This window comes from Typopeltis vanoorti, chromosome 1, assembly GCF_054136105.1.
Source record: "Typopeltis vanoorti isolate ZY-2024b chromosome 1, IOZ_Tvanoo_1.0, whole genome shotgun sequence".
NCBI lineage: Eukaryota > Metazoa > Arthropoda > Arachnida > Uropygi > Thelyphonidae > Typopeltis > Typopeltis vanoorti.
This window is the reverse complement of record NC_143549.1, coordinates 180751799-180767499: the sequence shown is the minus strand read 5'-3', so window position 1 is coordinate 180767499 and position 15701 is coordinate 180751799. Positions and strand designations below refer to the sequence as shown.

Below are 15701 nucleotides of genomic sequence, written 5' to 3'. Positions count from 1 at the left end.
ATAGGCTAGTGACAGAATTAAACAGAAACATGTCAGAACTTACACATTATTGCACATAATTTGAATTTGGCTGTTTTAAGTATTCTTTTAAAGATGTTCTCTTTGTTGCTGAAATTGAAAAGGTGGTAAATACAGAAGGTTTGAATGCATTCTAATCTTCTTTCAGTTTAGAATGCATTTGAGAAACAGTAGTGTAGATTAACAGTATAGCAAAAGCTCGGCAATATGAATGAAATTTCCTTTGAATTTAGCCTGTTGTTGTCATAAATGTGCTGGTTTGAGAAATTTTCTAACGAGTGATGTATAGTGTGTTTTGATTTATTTTGGAAGCTGGGAGATTACTCAAAACAAGAATATTTTCCTTCATGGTTAGTAAACAAAGCTATGAGATGACATTTCTATGATGGTAGCAGAGCATCAAAATCTTTTACCTTCCAGCATCATTAGGGTAAAAGAGAAGAATTTTGCAAAGTGCAAGAAATACTTTTTTAATGCTCTATAAGTTAGCTTTGGGAAATGTTTACAGATATATGTTGAAAGAGGAAGTTTTTAATGTCACGGATTCTCATGGGAAATACATTCCAGGCACGAAGATTAATCCAGTAGAATTTAATGATTGATGTAGGAAAGGATTTAGTGTGATCAAACACTTTAAACCCTTTCCTCACTATTCTGGAAAAGATGATCCTGTCAGAAGATATTTGCTTCTCTGAACTATTAACTCACAAATGTATTTCCTTTATTTGGAAAAATCATGCCAGAAAACAAATCCCTGTAAAAGAGAAATCATTGGAAAATTTTCAGCACTAAATTCAGTTTGTTCTTTAAACTTCTTTTTAAAGATACTTACCAAATTGTGATGATTTACAAATGAAAATTCATGGTGTAAATGAGGGGGACCTAAAATAAAAACTGTTGGTAGATAAAGAACTGCAATATCAGAAAACTGAGCAGTCTGGAACAGCATTTCACACTGACAAGGAGAAGGCATCTGATGATGTTCATGCCTGCACATTTAATTTGCAAAAAAGCTTTGCCTTTCCCAAAGCTTTCAGCATTAGTTGTATGCCATAAATGAAACCTGTGTGTGTGTGTGTACAATCTGAGTGTACATGTTTATATGTGGGATGTTGGAAAGGGATCTGAAGACATAGCCAGCATTATCACGAAGTACATAAAATGTGTTTCAGCCCACAGATACATAATTATGTATTCTCCTTTCTTTTAGTGTTACATGGTGATCAGCATTCATTTTCAAAATTATGGATTTTACAACCGTGTTATAACTAACTTTTTTTATTATCCTGATGTTTTGATCTTCATATCAGGATCATCATCTGGAGCATACACAAATATACAAGACAAGCTGAGTTACATTACAAACCATAAGCAAGAGAAACAATGATTTGATCACATGTTATTGTACTGGCATGACCTCTAGTGGAAAAAAAAATAGTTTTTTTTTTCCACTAGAGGTCATGTCAGTAGAATAACATGTGATCAAATCATTGTTTCTCTTGCTTACGGTTTGTAATGTAACAGTTTGTAATGTAACTCAGCTTGTCTTGTATATTTGTGTACACTCCAGATGATGATCTTGATATGATGATAGAAATGTCGGGATAATAAAAAGAGTTAGTTATAACACGGTTGTAAAATCCATAATTTCGAAAATGAATAATTATGTATTCTCTTCTGTTCAGTTGATCTGCTCAGTCTGTAAGTATACCACAACGATGTATTTGATCTTATTAGTTCCACTTCATATCAGGTAGCCTCATACCCATAATTACAAAATTAATACTAATATTACAATCATAGCTTTCTACCTTAACTAGACTCAAATTATCTGATATCATTTGCAGCCTCCACCTGTCTTGTCTAGCCTTCCAAAAAATACTATATTTACACTCGATATCAGTTTGCATATGTGTCTCTGAGAGCCAGGTCTATTAACGTGTACAATCTGAGGCCACAATATGTTCGCCAGTGTAACAAACTGTCTGTTTGTTTCCAATACTCTTAGCACTCATGTACAGATATAATAAGTTATCTCCAACATTATTTTTTTATTTTTTTTCTGTATACTCACTTCTGTAGTTGGCATGACCCAGTTGGATAACTTGCAGATCTTATGCATATCTAATACGTCACTTATTCGAACATCCTTGAGCACGCTTATTCTTACTAAGTCCAGACTGGATAGGCACATAGTCATTCTTTCATCATAATCATCTCTATGATATATTAATTTGTATAAGTAACACAGTTGCATAACTTTGTCATTCTTACGCATAGATTCTCACCATTTTTTCTGTCATGATCTAGTTTCTCTGATCCTCCATATTAGGTTTCATACCAATAAATAATTTCTTCGGGCTCCTTTTAAATTTAGACTCCTGCTGCAAAAATGACATTTCTCAGCTCACTTGCAAAATTAAGGTTCTGTAGTAAACATCTCATATTGTCCTATTACCATACTTGGGTGCCTCACATAACATCTTTTTGGATGGTCTTAAAGGGCATATTTTCTGGTAACATTGTCACTACCACTTAAGAAAATTCTTTAGTTATGAGAATATGTTTTGTTCTTTTCTTATAGGCTTACTGATATGTTCATTTTAATTCCCTCCCACTTTTTTGTAGTTTCAGTATAAAGACTTAAAGTGGTGTCTTTATATTAACTTTATAAAGGAAAACTATAAAAAGGTCTATTATCTGATTATTTAGTTTTCTGTTTCTATTAATTGGTTATTTCATTAATGGTGGATTACTTTATATGTATAATTTTCTGTGCTAGTGCATGTTTATGTTGTTTAAGATATACTTTTATTAACTTGTGTATCTCTGGCAATTGTTTCAGGTGATCTAGTGTTTCACCATGAAAGTGTGATTTAGAATTATTGTTAAATAGTTGAATCATTAATAGTTGATTAGCTGCAAAATATCCCTTAGCTGTCATATATTTCTGGAAATAAAAATTAACTGGAAGATGTTATGTTGTAGATGATTAACCACTTTGTCCACCACTGGATAATGTGAATGGCTTTGATACAGAAAATTAATGATACTGGTAGACTGCCCATTAAACTTAACTGTTTTCATTCCTGTAGATGCATACTTCTAATTTGTCATTTAGCAAAAGTGAGTGACAAACTAGAGGTTCGCAGTACTCTAATGATTATAAATTCTTTAATGACTATTATATACTTTCATACATACTTTAGTGATTATTTATCACTGATAAGGTTCATGATAGACTTAACAACATAATGAAAGTATCTGTTGTTCTTTCTCTTTATGTTACATTGATTATAAATCCAGTGTCATAAAAATACTTTCGGAGAGAGAAAAAACTTAATTGCTGGTCCCATTTAAGTGTGGTACTAGGTGAATATAGTGAACATGAATTTTATTTTCTTTACTACTTCATTTAAAAATAATTAGTACTATTGCTAGCTGTTCATATAACGATACCTGCTTTTGACTCTGGAAAGTAGAGAAAAGATACTCGTATAGAGCCGATTCTCACTATAGCAAACCTGTAGAGACCAAAGGACTAGTTGGTTATAGTAGAAGAATTGCTATAATAAATTTTAGCACAACATTGATAATATGGGACTTTGACTAGAACTTTTCAGTAGTGTATCATATAAGTGAAATCAGGGTTGCCAAATTTCAAACATTTGGCACTTTTTTGAACTCTGGGGCCATGAAAAAATCAGTTTGGGCCATTTATGCAAATGTGGCCACTAATTGGGCCATTTTTACAAAGATTTCAAATCATATGCATTATTTATGTAGTTTAATATTGTTGTCGCATTGTAAGGCTAGCTGTTGGTACCCCTTTACATGGCGTTTGGTTGGCAGTGACGCACTTGATGCAAATTGACTGTTACTGAAAATGTTTGTTCGATGACGTCATAATGAGCCTTTGGTACCTGGCTTATAGTTTGTTACTATGACTCCCTCAATAACACCAAGCATGCTTGAGCTTCATTCTGTACTTGTGTAAAACAAGTACACAAAGCTCCCACTCGCTATTGTTGCTATAAACTCGATCCAGTTCTGTTGATAAATACCACCAAACATGATGCAGCTTCGTTTTGTACTCGTATAAAACACGTACGCAACAGCCACACCAGCTTGGATCCATGTCTGTTTTGATCGTCTCTAGTTAGTTACGGCATAGACTTTGTGTTGCAAGTGTTGTTCCATTGCGTGATATCAGACATTTGGTGCTCTTTGGTGATAGCACAACATAGTTCTACCTCATAAGCTTTCATACTGCAATATTTTGCATAAACTTGACCCGCATTGTGACAATATGCAAGTAATATGTTCAATTTTTTAAGAATGGTAATTAAGTGATTTTAGTATAATTAATGAATAATTTTTTAATATCGTTTATAAACTCGTTCTTTATCTTGCTTATATTTTTGTTATTTTCCCTTTACAAGATTGGTATTTGCTGTGTCAGATTAGTATTTGTACTACAAATTTTGTAATTCTCGTGGAAAGGCTTAGACGTTGGTTATACATTTTCACTATATAATTTAAGGAAATTACAACGGACTAGGATATACATTAAAATTAAATTTTAATATATTTCTATATTTCGGCAACGTCACGTTGCCATTTTCAAGAACTTAAGTAAAAGACACGTGCATGCAGGCACAACAAACAGTAAGTGAGGAAGAAGTAGGAAGCTCATTATTTCTCCTAAAGTCTTGATGGTGCCCTCTAGTGGGCATTGTTCGTATTCTTGGGGGATTGGACTGAAGGTCTTCTGATGTAGGTTTCCCAAATTTGAGGAAGTCTCATGCAGCCAAATTTGTTGAGGTTGGGATCGTTTCTTAGGGCTGAAGCTGATTACATGAAAAGCCTTTCATATCTGTATTTGCTACAGTGTATTATCCTGGCTTTCTTCCACCGTATTCTATGGCAGGTATCCAGAGCATGGTCAGCAAGACCCAAGTGGCTGTATTGGTGAAACCGGATGTTGTCCTTGTGTTCTGAAATTCTGATATTTGCTGTCCTGCTTGTTTGGCCAAAGTAGGACAGCTTACAACTGCAAGGGACCTGGTATACACCAGGTAGGTCTAGGGGGGAAGGTTGGTCTTTAGTAGAGCAGATAAGGGATGCCAATTTTTTATATGGTCTGTAACAAGAAGTTATGTTTTTTTAGGATTTTTGTGATTTTTTCCGAGGTGCCTCGGATATAGGGTATGGTGATGGATTTAGAGTAATCCTTGTTGTGAGGGGATGGGGGGTTGTGGTTTACTGGTTTCAATATTTTTTGGATTTTTTTTGGGGGGGGGGATAGCCACTGGCTGAGAAAGTGTTGAGAATGTGGTTTAGTTCTGTGGTTAGGGCATTGTCATTCGAGCAGATAAGTTTAGCCCTGTTGTGAGGAGGGGTGGTGGGATTGTTGGTGAATGCATCTGCCTGTATGGGTGGGTTTTCTATATATTGAGAAAACCAAGGTTCCATCAGGCTGGCATGTGACTAGTGTGTCTAAGAAAGGAATGCAGTTGTTTTTTTCTTCCAGGGTGAATTTGATTCTGGGGTGTTGGTTGTTTAGGTGGGTTAAGAAGGAGAGGAGTGCATCGGAGCCATGTGGCCAAATAGCGAATACCTCATCTACATAGCGAAGCCAAATGGTTGGTTTTTGTGGGGCAGAGTGTAAGGCTTTCTCTTCAAAAGTCTCCATATAAAAGTTGGCCAAGGGTGGGGAAAGTGGAGAACTCCTGGCTGTCCCCTCTATTTGTTTGTAGAATTTTCCTTGCCAAACAAAATAGCCTGAGTTCATTGTGAACTGAAATAGGATTGAGATATCAGGAGGAAATTTAGCTTGGATTAGCTCTAAAGATTCTTTGAGTGGGACATTTGTGAATAGGGAGGAGACATCAAAACTGACCATTATGTCAGTGTGTTTGAGTGTAAGGTTTTCTATGCTGGCTTTGAAGTGGGCTGAGTTTTTTATGTATGAAGGTGTTTTGCCAGTATAGTGTGAGAGAGCTTTGGCCAGATGTTTAGCTAGTTTGTGTGTGTGTGTGTGGGGGGGGGGGGTGGGATCAGTGCCATCCGCTATGGGACGTAATGGCACATTTTCCTTGTGAATTTTTGGGGAGTCCATAAATGCAGGGGGGGGGGGTATGGAGTTGTATGGTTTTAATTTGTTAGTGATTTCCACAGACCAAGAAGTGACCTTCTTAAGGAGCCTGTGGAGATTTCTAATTTGTGAGTTGGTGGGATCGTACTGGATAGGGAGGTAAGTGGCCCAATCTAACAATAGAGATTTCAGCTTACCTGTGTAATCTTTTTGGTTAAGCAATACTGTGGCATTCCCTTTGTCAGCTTTGGTGATTATTATTTTCTTGTTTTTCTTTAATTCTAATAGAGATTTAATTTCTTTACTGAGCATGTTGGTTTTAGGTGGTTTAGCTTTGTTCAGAACACAAGCTACATCCAGTCTAATATCGTTGGCGACGTGGCTTTTAAGGTGTCGGATCCTGCGTTCAATTCGTATCATAATTTCCTCTGCAGGTATTCTTCTGAATACCTGCGGAGGGATCCGACACCTTCCAAGCCACAAAAACCAACCGTTTGGCTTCGCTATGTAGATGATGTATTCGCTATTTGGCCACATGACTCCGATGCACTCCTCTCCTTCTTAACCCACCTAAACAACCAACACCCCAGAATCAAATTCACCCTGGAAGAAGAAAAAAACAACTGCATTCTTTCTTAGACACACTAGTCACACGCCAGCCTGATGGAACCTTGGTTTTCTCAATATATAGAAAACCCACCCATACAGGCAGATGCATTCACCAATAATCCCACCACCCCTCCTCACAACAATGTGGAGTCATTAAGACACTACACAACAGGGCTAAACTTATCTGCTCGAATGACAATGCCCTAACCACAGAACTAAACCACATTCTCAACACTTTCTCAGCCAATGGCTATTTCCCCCCCCCCCCCCCAAAAAAAAAATCCAAAAAATATTGAAACCAGTAAACCACAACCCCCTCACAACAAGGATTACTCTAAATCCATCACCATATTCTATATCCGAGGCACCTCGGAAAAAATCACAAAAATCCTTAAAAAACATAACTTCTTGTTACAGACCATATAAAAAATTGGCATCCCTTATCTGCTCTACTAAAGACCAACCTTCCCTCCTAGACCTACCTGGTGTATACCAGGTCCCTTGCAGTTGTAAGCTGTCCTACTTTGGCCAAACAGGCAGGACAGCAAATATCAGAATTTCAGAACACAAGGACTACATCCGGTTTCACCAATACAGCCTCTCGAGTCTTGCTGACCATGCTCTGGATACCTGCCATAGAATACGGTGGAAGAAAGCCAGGATAATACACCGTAGCAAATACAGATATGAAAGGCTTTTCATGGAATCAGCTTCAGCCCTAAGAAACGATCCAAACCTCAACAAATTTGGCTGCATGAGACTTCCTCAAATTTGGGAAACCTACATCAGAAGACCTTCAGCCCAATTGCCCAAGAATACCAACATTGCCTGCTAGAGGGCACAATCAGGACTTTAGGAGAAATAATGAGCTTCCTACTTCTTCCTCACTTACTGTTTGTTGTGCCTGTGTGCACGTGTCTTGTACTTAAGTTCTTGAAAATGGCAACGTGACGTTGCCGAAATATAGAAATATATTAAAATTTAATTTTAATGTATATCCTAGTCCATTGTAATTTCCTTAAATTATATAGTGAAAATACAAATTTTGTAGTACTATTATCTATAATTTGTTTTTTGTTTCTTCATTTTCTGAATTGAGATATTTTGTTTTTTTCAAGCCCTTTAAAATGCATAAGTACAAAAGTGATAATAGAGGTGGAAGAAAATATAAAAAAGATGGGAAGTAAAATATTTGTGGCTGAAATCTTCTGATGATGGACAACATGCATATTGCATGTATTGCAAAACTAATGTGCTGCCAAAACTTTGTAACATATCTGTTCACGAAAAATCAAAGAAACACCAATATAAATCTCCCAGTACATCACAAACAACTGTAGATAAAGTTATCAAATCGTCCATTAATGACCAGTAAAAACAAGCAGAAATAGAACTTAGCCTTGCAATAGCATGTCATTCCTCAATTCTTGCTGTAGATCATATAGGTGAAGTAGTTAAGAAACGTTCTTGGTGGCATTAAACTGCACAGAACCAAATGTATTGTAATTATAGAAAATGTAATTGCTGCTTCATTGAAAGAGCAACTGAAGCATGATTTAGAAGGTAAAAAGTATGTATTACTGGTAGATGAATCTACAGATATTGCAATACAAAAGCATTTGTGCATAGTTCTTAGATTTTTTTGCAATGAAACAAATAAAATTCACTCAGCTTTCTTCGGTCTTATACCTGTTGTAGAGACAACAGCGGAGGTTTTATTTAATAAAATTTCAGAAGTGTTAGCTTCATATAATCAAACTCTTAAGAACTGTATTGGGTTTGCTAGTGATGGTGCTGCTGCTGCTATGGTTGAAAGTAACAATTCCCTGTGGACTAGGATTAGAAATGAAAATCCAAACTGTATTCAAATGAAGTGCATTTGCCACTCTCTGGCAATTTGTATACAGCATGCATTTTCAAAGCTGCCTTCCAATGTTGGATTTATTTTGACTGAACTTCCTTCGTGGTTTTCAAATAGCAATATGAGAAGAGAAGATTTTAAGGCTCTTTTTAAAGTGATGAATTCAGCAGTTGAAGATGACCAGGAACGAGATGCGCCCCTTCCATTTATGAAATTGTCCAAGACAAGACGGTTAACGAGAGGTAAAGTCTTCAATAATATACTGCTAAATTGGGAAGAATTAATTGCCTACTTCACCTGCTGTGAACAATCTGGAGGTCAGAATACAAGGTATAAGGCATGGTTGATAAAAGAGATGTTACAAGATAGAATGAATTATTTTTACTTTGTATTTGCTACTCCCATTGTTAAAGAGTTCGAAAGGCTTAATGTTTTGTTCCAGCAAACCTATGCTGATCCTTACGATCTTGCCAAAGAACTGTGCACACACACCAGAGATAGTCTTTATCAAAGGCTGTACAACGAAGATAGAACATGCAAAATAGTAGAAAATGTAGACTTTGGAATTAAATTTGATCAAGAAATAGGACGTACTTGATCAGCTTTAGCACTTCTTCTAATATGGAACAAGAAAATAATAAAATAAAGTCTGTGAAATTTAGGTGCCTAGCCATGCTTCAAGAATCATTGAATCAAGTGAACAAGCGGCTCCCTGAGTCAGCTGATATAGTTAAGGTCTGTCGCTTTTAAATCCTACTGTTATTCTAAGCCAAACAGAAAAGGGAAAATTTTCTGATCTGCCATTTTTCCACCTAGTAAACGATATTGATATAGTCAAAGACCAATACAGAAAAATTAGCCTTGTTGCTTGGAATGAAGAAGAAAACTTCAAACAAGATGGAATTCCTAAGGAAGCTTTAGAATTTTGGCAAGCAGTATCCAAACACAATAATTTTAAAGAACTGTCGAATTATGCCCTAACATGCCTTATCGTGCCAGCAAATAACGCAATAGTTGGACAAATTTTTTCTTATGTAACATCTATCAAAACTAAACCCAGAAACAGGATGCAAATTAAACTGCTGGATTCAATTGTAAGAATCTGTTCATTCTTAAATGATAACAATATGTGTTGCCAAACTTTAAATGTACTCCCGAAATGCTACAAATGCATAACAGCAAAACCCTTTACAACTCGACTGCAGAAAAAGAAGAACAAGATGTTCGATATCTTGAGGAAGTGTTGTCAAATTAACAGCTGAGTTTCACTGTAAGTATTTTAAGTTTAATTAAAAGTATTTTTGATGATATGTAATCGAATAGGCATAATTTATGTACACTTAATTGTTGGTATGTTAATTCACACAATTCAATCATTTTATATCTTACCATATTTTTGGCCTAATACTTTTCCAAAGTGGCCATTTTTGGCCATATTTTCTTTAAATTTTGGCCATAAGCTGTTGTCCATAAGAGATTGGTCAACCTGTAGTACATTAGTAACATGGATGGATGATAAGAAACTTATTCACATTTGATTTGAAAAGTTGTGGATTGTATTATTCCTTCGGAAACACGTGGTGAAAGACAGCAGGCAGATGGCAGCAGTGGAACGGGTAAATAAAAAGAGGAGAAATTTGTTCTGTGGGTTTGGAGTTTAACTGTGAGAGGGTGATGGTTAGCTGCTGCATGTGTTTGGACAGATTTGCAAGTGAACAGGAGAATTATTGATGCCATCTCTAATGAACAGTGGCCATAGAAGTATTTTTATGCTTTATCTGTCTTCAAAATAAATAAATAATAAATAAAAATATAATTTAGTGAAACCCAGTAATATATACATGTTTGTAATTTTCATGTCTGCTGTTGTGGAAGTTCTTTTTTGCAGATATATCTGTACAGATTTAAAAAAAAATACCATAACTTTTTAAAATTTGAAAAATTATTCACATTATATAATAATTTATTTTGTTTGGATATTAAGCAGTATTCTGGTCATGTGGAAATGAAATATACATTTCAATCTTTAGGGGTTTGACCAATCCAGGTGCACAGTGTAGAGATTGTTTTAGGCATACAGAGTGTAAAGCTTGCCTTCAAGACTTATCATGTGGTTGGTGTGGAAACAAGCATAATCCCACTCTTGGAGTCTGTGTTCAGGGAGATTTTGCTAGTCCTCATGAAGGTATTATTTGTTTTTGTGTAAAATGTCTTATATCCCTTTCCCAGTCTTCCTTGTCTACAGACTAGATCATCTAGAACTAAATCAGTGTTAGGTTTACAGTTTGTCTAAATTAAGAGTACCATGCTGTTAATAGTTGTCATAATCACATACTTGTATAATATTCGAACTTCTCTGGACACATAGGTCAGGTAGTTGAAAATTCAGATTGTGTGTCATAGTATCATACTGGAATCCAACAATGCCGCAATATTCACTTTTCTTAATGATATTTTTAGTATTTATCAACAATATGCTTTAGGACAAAATAAATTATGGATGTGTGTGTTTCTGAGACTTTTATGGTTGGGATGCAGTTCGGGTGAATTCCAATATTGAGACTACTACATTGAGACTAGAAACTGTAAAAATTGATTTATTAGATGAAAAAAAACTTAACTAGTTTTGTGTAATTTGTAGTATACACTTCTTTACAATTAGAAAGACAAAAGAAAAAGTATTATCTCTCTGTAAGCTGATGGTAATAGAACTAATGACTAAATAGTTCAAAAATTAAATGCATAGTAAACGCATACCAAGAAATATATTAAATATAACAATATATCATATCTGAAATACTGCTAGATGATGATATATGACAGGTGATTAGAAAGATATCTAATTTTGTGAATAATATGAACATGTATGGTTTCATACTGCAGATGCTCTTTTGTCACTAGATGACTAAGAAGTCTAAGAGTTATCATAATGATTCAATTCTTTATATGTACTCTCAACATGAACAGTTTACATTATTACTGAGTTCCTATTCACCTCTGAATTAATCTCTTTCTAGTAAGGACATTACTTTGTCAGATCTATAATTTGTTCTTCTAAGGCACTTCTAATTGCATCAATCTACCTGTGTCTTGGTCTTCTTCTATGACTCTTTCCAACCATGATTGCATCAAACACTTGTTTTGCTAACCTTTCCTCTCCTCTTCCATTCTGATAAATTGGATACCAACTGAGATTAGCTCTGTTCCTTCATTCCTGAATACTAATAACTTGAAGATATTAGTTAATATGAAGATATTATCAGTATCTTGATTCTTAATATGATTCTGCCATTGATGCCATCTGCTCACTCCTAATTTTTTTCAGAACTCTATGGATATGTGGATTCTGGTCTCTGATTAAGTGCTTTATTTTTAACCCATCTCTTAGATCAATAAGTTATAATTCATTTGGACAATGTCCTATTTAGCTAGTTTAGTGTTTTAGCAGATAAATTTATTAATTTCACCTCTTTCCCCTCTCACAATACTAGCTTTGCTTAATCTGTTGTTTATTTCCATATTTAATTTGTCATTTTCACTAAATATTGTACCTAAATAGCTGAAATGTTTTACTTGTTCTATAGGTTTCTCATTCATTACCCAGTTGATGTTTTTAATGTTCTGTCCGTTTTCAGTTTTCTCATTTTACTACTTATATTCATAATGAATTAGTTACAGTACTTGATTTTGCATCATACCATCTTCCTGTATGTTATTTAGTTCTGACTACTGACTGACAACTCAGATAAAGACAATTTATTGCATTATGTAGTGTCCCATTTACACCATATAGTTGTAGCATTTTGAAAAGCTTTTCTCTTGACATGTCATATTCTTTTTCCAGGTTTACAAAACTTAAATACAGATCCTTGTTATATTCTCATGATTTTCCAGCTGTTTATCTTAAAGTGAAAATCTGATCCTGACAACATCTTAAAAGGGGGTGCTTAAGGGTCAAAGCTGTATAACTGAGAGGAGACCTCCACATAGCCTTTAAAGCAATGCAGAGAACCGACCAGGGCTTCTGACTTAATGTCCAGTCCTCACCTTCTCGTGGTGCACCCTGTTGGGTATCTACCTGGATACTGAACGAATAAGGATGGGCTGGCAATTTGGGATTTAGCCGACCAAATTGTATTCTTATTGGCTTAAACCAATATACAAAATGATGGCTCAACATGGCAGAATTTCACCGGCTGGGGCGTTGTCCGGTTAAACAAGGCCCCCCCCCGTTGTTTACGCCAGGGAACCAGGGTGAACAGTGAAAAGTCAGCTACTGGAACAAATCTGAAAGCACACCCCAACTCAGCATCACCAGAGTTAAAGATCAGTACTATCAACATAAGAAGCTGAATGGTAAAGAAATGGAGCTAGCTGAGGAATTAGATACCAGATCGACATAATAAGGGTAACTGAAACAAAAAAAAGACAAAAACTGGTGAGATCTTTCTGAGCAATAAATACAAAATGTTATATTCAGGAAATGACAATCAAAGAAAAGAAGGGGTAGGCATAGTATTCTACACTAAATATGAGGCTAATCTTCTTGAATGGCAGGCAGGCTCAAGTAGAGTGATGTGGGCAAATATTAGAATGAGGAACTAGACAATAAGACTTATTTGTGCCTATGGTCCCACAGAAGGCTCTACTAAGGTAGAAGTGGAGAAATTTTTTGATGCTTTAGAAAAAGCAACTAACACAATGAAAAAGGACAAGTTGGTCCTTGTTGGGGATCTAAATAGCAGCAGAGTAGGAAGTGACTGTCAGACATACAGAAATGTTTGGGGAAAAGTTGGAGAAAAGAGCAAAGCTAATAATAATGGGAAATATCTTGGATTTCTGCTCCACACATAGACTGGTTATTACTAATCCTATGTTCCAACATAAAAATGTGCACAAATTCACATGGAGAGAGGAGGCAAGGAATAAGAAAAGTCTCATTGACTATGTTATTCTCGATAGTGATGTTTTCGCCCTGGTGCAGAACACCAGAGTGTACAGAGGATTTGAAATTGGAAGTGATCACTGTTTAGTCTTCAGTAGGATAAAATTGAATTTCATATTGAAACGAATGACATGTAAGAAAGTTTTAAAGCAAATAAAAGTTGAGCAGCTCTCAGATGTGAACTATAGACTAAAATACACAAAGATTATTGAAGAAAAAATGAAAGAGTTTGAGAACAAGAACCAAACTTTGGAGATTCAGTGGCAAACTTTGAAGAAAACCCTGATTGATTCAGCCAGAGAGGCATGTGGTGAGGTTGTCTGTAAGGATAGAAATATCAGAACTCCCTGGTGGAGACAGGAAGTTAAAGAGGCAGTGAAGGAAAAGAAGAAAGCATATCAAAAGTTCCTGGCAAATAAGTCAGCTTGTGCTCTGAGAGAATACAGAGACAAATGTAAGATAGCTAAACACTGTGTAAAACTAGCTAAACAAAAGTCATCAGAGGACTTTGGCAAGAACATAGAAAATAAATATCAAGAAGGTGGTAAGATATACTTCGAAAAATTGCTAAATGAAACAAGCAGTGATAGCACAGTGGTAAAAAACACTGCCCAGGCATGCAGTCAGGAATACATATCCATACTTGAAGTAGAAAAAGCCATCAAAGGCTTGAAATATGGAAAGGCAGCAGGTGTAGATGATATTCAACCAGAAATGCTGAAGTATGGTGGTATAAAAGTCTTACTATGGCTGCACTGCATAGTTCAGAAGGCCTGGACAGTGGGACGAGTTCCTGATGATTGGAGTAGAGCTCTAATAGTACCCATATATAAAAAGGGAAATAAAACTGAATGTGAGAATTACAGAGGTATTTCCCTACTGAGTGTTCCGGGCAACACTTATGCCAGTATACTTGAGAAGCGGTTGAGAAGAATTGTGGAAGAAAAGCTTGTGGATTCAGGCCAAATAGTGGCTGTCAGGATCAAATCTTCACTTCTCAACAAATAGTTGAGAAAGCATGGGAATATAACAAAGATCTGTATTTAAATTTTGTAGATCTGGCAAAGGCATACGACAGTGTGCCAAGAGAGAAGCTATTCAATACCCTACAGTTATATGATGTCAATGGGGCATTATATGAAGCAATACTTAGTCTTTATCATCATCATCATCAAATTCCTGTCATGTACCCTCAAGGGGTGTACAGGATATGACAGTACTACATGAAAAAATTACATCATTACTAACTTCCTATCTACAATTTTCCTCCAAATCAGTCTGTTACTTGTCAAGACTCCAACATTATCAGATCTTATATTTCTATTGTCTAAGGCACTTTGTACCGTATCAATCCACCTATATCTTGGTCTTCCTCTGGGTCATTTTCCTGCCAACCTGGCAGAGAACACTTGTTTTGCTAATCTTTCCTCTCCCATTCTATTTAAGTGACCATACCATCTGAGATTAGCTCTGCTAACGCATTCCTGGATGCTGACAATGTCAAGTTCTTTCCTAATATCCTCATTTTTAATATGATATTGCCATTGATGCCATCTGTTCACGCCTCTAATCTTTCTCAGGACTCTCATATCTGCGGTCTCTAGTCTTTGGTCAAGTGTTTTACTTCTGACCCAGCTCTCAGATCCATAAGTTAAAATTGGTTTGAACACAGTCTTGTATACAGCTAATTTAGTGTTCCGACTAATTTCTTTCTTATTCCATATGAATTTATTCAATTGACTTCCCACGATACCAGCTTTGCTGATTCTGTTGTCTATTTCTATATTTAGTTTACCATCTTCAGTAAAAATTGTGCCTAAGTAGCTGAAATGTTTTACTTGTTCCACAGGTTTTCCATTCACAACACAGTTGACATTTTCAATGATTCTGCCTATTTTCATTGTCTTTGTCTTTTTATTGCTGACCTTCATACCATATCTATTACAACAGCTATTCAATTTAGTCAGAGAATCTTGCAGACTTGTAGCGGATTTATTTAGAAGTATAACATCATCCGCATAAAGCAAAGAGCTGACATTAACATCTCCAATTTTGATATCAGGTTTAATACCACATTCCTTCATAATGTGATCCATATAGATAATGAATAACAGAGGGGATAACGTACATCCATGTCTCACACCAGATTTAACATTAAACCATCTTCCTGT

General features: G+C 35.7%; 1 protein-coding gene across 1 annotated transcript in view; it reads left to right on the top strand.

Moving 5' to 3' along the window:
* The window catches only part of Megf8 (multiple EGF like domains 8), a 752012-nt gene that overhangs the window by 270358 nt on the left and 465953 nt on the right, over positions 1-15701 (top strand). Inside the window, exon 14 of the mRNA XM_090404705.1 lies at positions 10616-10770. Within this exon, the coding sequence (XP_090260831.1) occupies positions 10616-10770 (155 nt within the window). The remainder of the gene's footprint in view (positions 1-10615; positions 10771-15701) is intronic.